This window comes from Vigna unguiculata, chromosome 11 (genome assembly GCF_037176805.1).
Source record: "Vigna unguiculata cultivar grain cowpea cultivar isolate G323 ecotype 2 chromosome 11, ASM3717680v1, whole genome shotgun sequence".
NCBI classification, from domain to species: Eukaryota; Viridiplantae; Streptophyta; class Magnoliopsida; order Fabales; family Fabaceae; genus Vigna; species Vigna unguiculata.
The window spans coordinates 1601212-1603535 of NC_140802.1; the positions used below are offsets into that span (position 1 = coordinate 1601212).

General features: G+C 27.6%; 1 protein-coding gene across 1 annotated transcript; it reads right to left on the reverse strand.

Annotated features, from left to right (window-relative positions):
• Positions 1–1569: 1569 nt before the first annotated feature.
• On the reverse strand, positions 1570–2324 carry LOC114168978 (uncharacterized). The gene has a single exon (XM_028053983.2). The coding sequence runs from the start codon at positions 2072–2074 to the stop codon at positions 1868–1870; it is 207 nt and encodes a 68-aa protein (XP_027909784.1). The 5' UTR covers positions 2075–2324; the 3' UTR covers positions 1570–1867.

Consider the following 2324-nt stretch of genomic DNA (forward strand, 5'->3'; position numbering starts at 1 on the left):
AACTTGGATAAGAATCAATGTATGTAGAAATTATTATACGAATAAAAAACTTGTGTATAATATACTTAAAATTTCAGGAAGAATTTACAATATTGAAAGACTTAAACTTAAGGAAGAAATTGTGAGAAATTCACCATTAAAATTAAGAGTCTCGCATTAAAATATGTATGAGAGAAATAGACCATAAATAAAGATAAAAACACAAATTTATTATCTTAAAATTTCTGCATTGTACATGTGTATGAATGAAATAAATCATTGATAAAGAAAAACGCAAATTTGTTATTTATAATTTTAAATTTAAAGATAGTGCTGCAAATATTTAGTATTCTTTTTACTGCAAATAGTTATTATTCAAAGTTAAAATTACCTATTTTAACATTTTTGAAAAGTTAAAATAATTATTTTGAACAAAACAACATTTTTCAAACATGATGATCATGAGGATCATTACACATACCAAGAACACTGCATATAGATACAGAACTGCCACAGGGGAATCTAAAATTGTCATAATCTCATAAGAAAGACATTCCCTCAAACATTTTCTATTTGTTTTTTTCTCAAAGAGATAAACCCTAAATTAAACCCACATCTCTATGCAAAGATAAGGACAAATTTTGATTGTTTGGTTTGAAAATTTTACCAATATCAAAAGTGATCAGAGACAAAATTAAAAGAACTTTACCAATAAAGATGAAAAAAAGAAAAAGGAATTAAAGAGATATTATTATTTAGTAAATATCTGTATACACATACACATCTTCCAAATCTCTATAAAAAGATAATTTTTTAATACCAATTTGAAACTAGAATCAAAGTTTTATTTTCATACCATTTTAAATAAAAACTTACGATAAGAATTATTTATTTTGTAATGATAAAACTACAATTATAATTAATAAACAGAGAAAAATACTATTCTTTTTCATTAAAAGTCAATTTCAGATGTAAAATAAAAGTAACATCCAAAAACAAAATTGTTTCATATATTATTCATAGTTATTTCTCTTTTACATTACCAAACAATGCTCTGAACTGTATCATTGAAGACGATTTTTACCCTACATTCCCATATATATATATAAAAAAAAAAAAGTTTCTCTTTACTTTTTTTGAATCTATTATTATCACTGCTATTATTTTATCTATCTTTAACGATTCCCATCTTTTATAAAATAACAATAAAAATTATTAAAACAGTAGCGTCCTACTTTCAAAACATTAAAATATTTTAAAAAATAAATAAATAATTTTCCCATTTTCCACCGGCATTTAATACGTGGCCAAGTGGCACCACCTTTGTGGTTCAAACTCGAACGAAGATCAGGATCAAATTAATGAAAGCACATTAAAAAAAAATATCATTCATAGAAATTATAATTGCTACAAATAAATTATTTTTGTAATGATCAAAATTTAATAAAAATACAAAAAATGTCAGAATCTGACGCCCACGTAATAAAAATAGAAATATATAATGAATAATTTATTTTCGAAAATGTGTGGGGAATGTAATTATGTAAATTCTAAATAAAATAAATAAATAAATAAAATAAATAAAAACAGTTCTGAATCATGATGAACACAGAGAATTCCATTATTCTTTCTATGCAAGGTTACAACAAGGTGTGATCAAATTGAACATAAACCACCTCAGATGAAAAAAAAAAAAAAAAAACTCACACATTACAGCAATAATCCGTGGCAAAGTCAAAAGTACACGATTTATTGCAGATTGGGGAATCGATGTTAAACAAAAACAAAAGAGGAAAATGAAGAACCACAAAAAGGTTCCAAGAAAAAAAGAAAAGAAATTATTTACAACAACACATGGTGTTCTTTCAGTTCATGAAACTGCAGAAATCTACCTGATGTTGTTGTTGCAGAGCATGAAATCCAACATCCTCGACCAAGCTACTCGTAGCCGAGGATAAACCCTGTTCCTGTAACTTCTCGATTCTCTCACGACAAACTCCATTGTTTCCACAAACAGATTCAAGCTTCTGATCGGTGGCACGTAAAGGGTCAGAGGAACTGTGGAGAAAGCCACTGTGAAGAACAGCTGCAACATTATTTCCTCTTCTTCTTCTTCTTTTCTAAATTCTCTATGACCCACTTCGAGAAAGGTTGCAAAGTTGGATTCTTTGGATTCAGGAAGAAAAAGGGTCTTTGGATTTGGATTTAGATTTGGATTTGGGTTTTGTTTGTTTGAGTTTCTGAAAAATTTGTGAATGGTGTTGGAGAAGAAGAAAGAGGGTGTTTGACTAATAAAAGATAAGAGAGAGAGAGTTCTGGAATCTCGATGTAGGTTGAAGCAACTC

What these genes read in the sequence shown, in the direction of transcription:
- LOC114168978 (XM_028053983.2), bottom strand. Translation starts at nt 2,074, where the DNA reads ATGTTGCAGCTGTTCTTCACAGTGGCTTTCTCCACAGTTCCTCTGACC.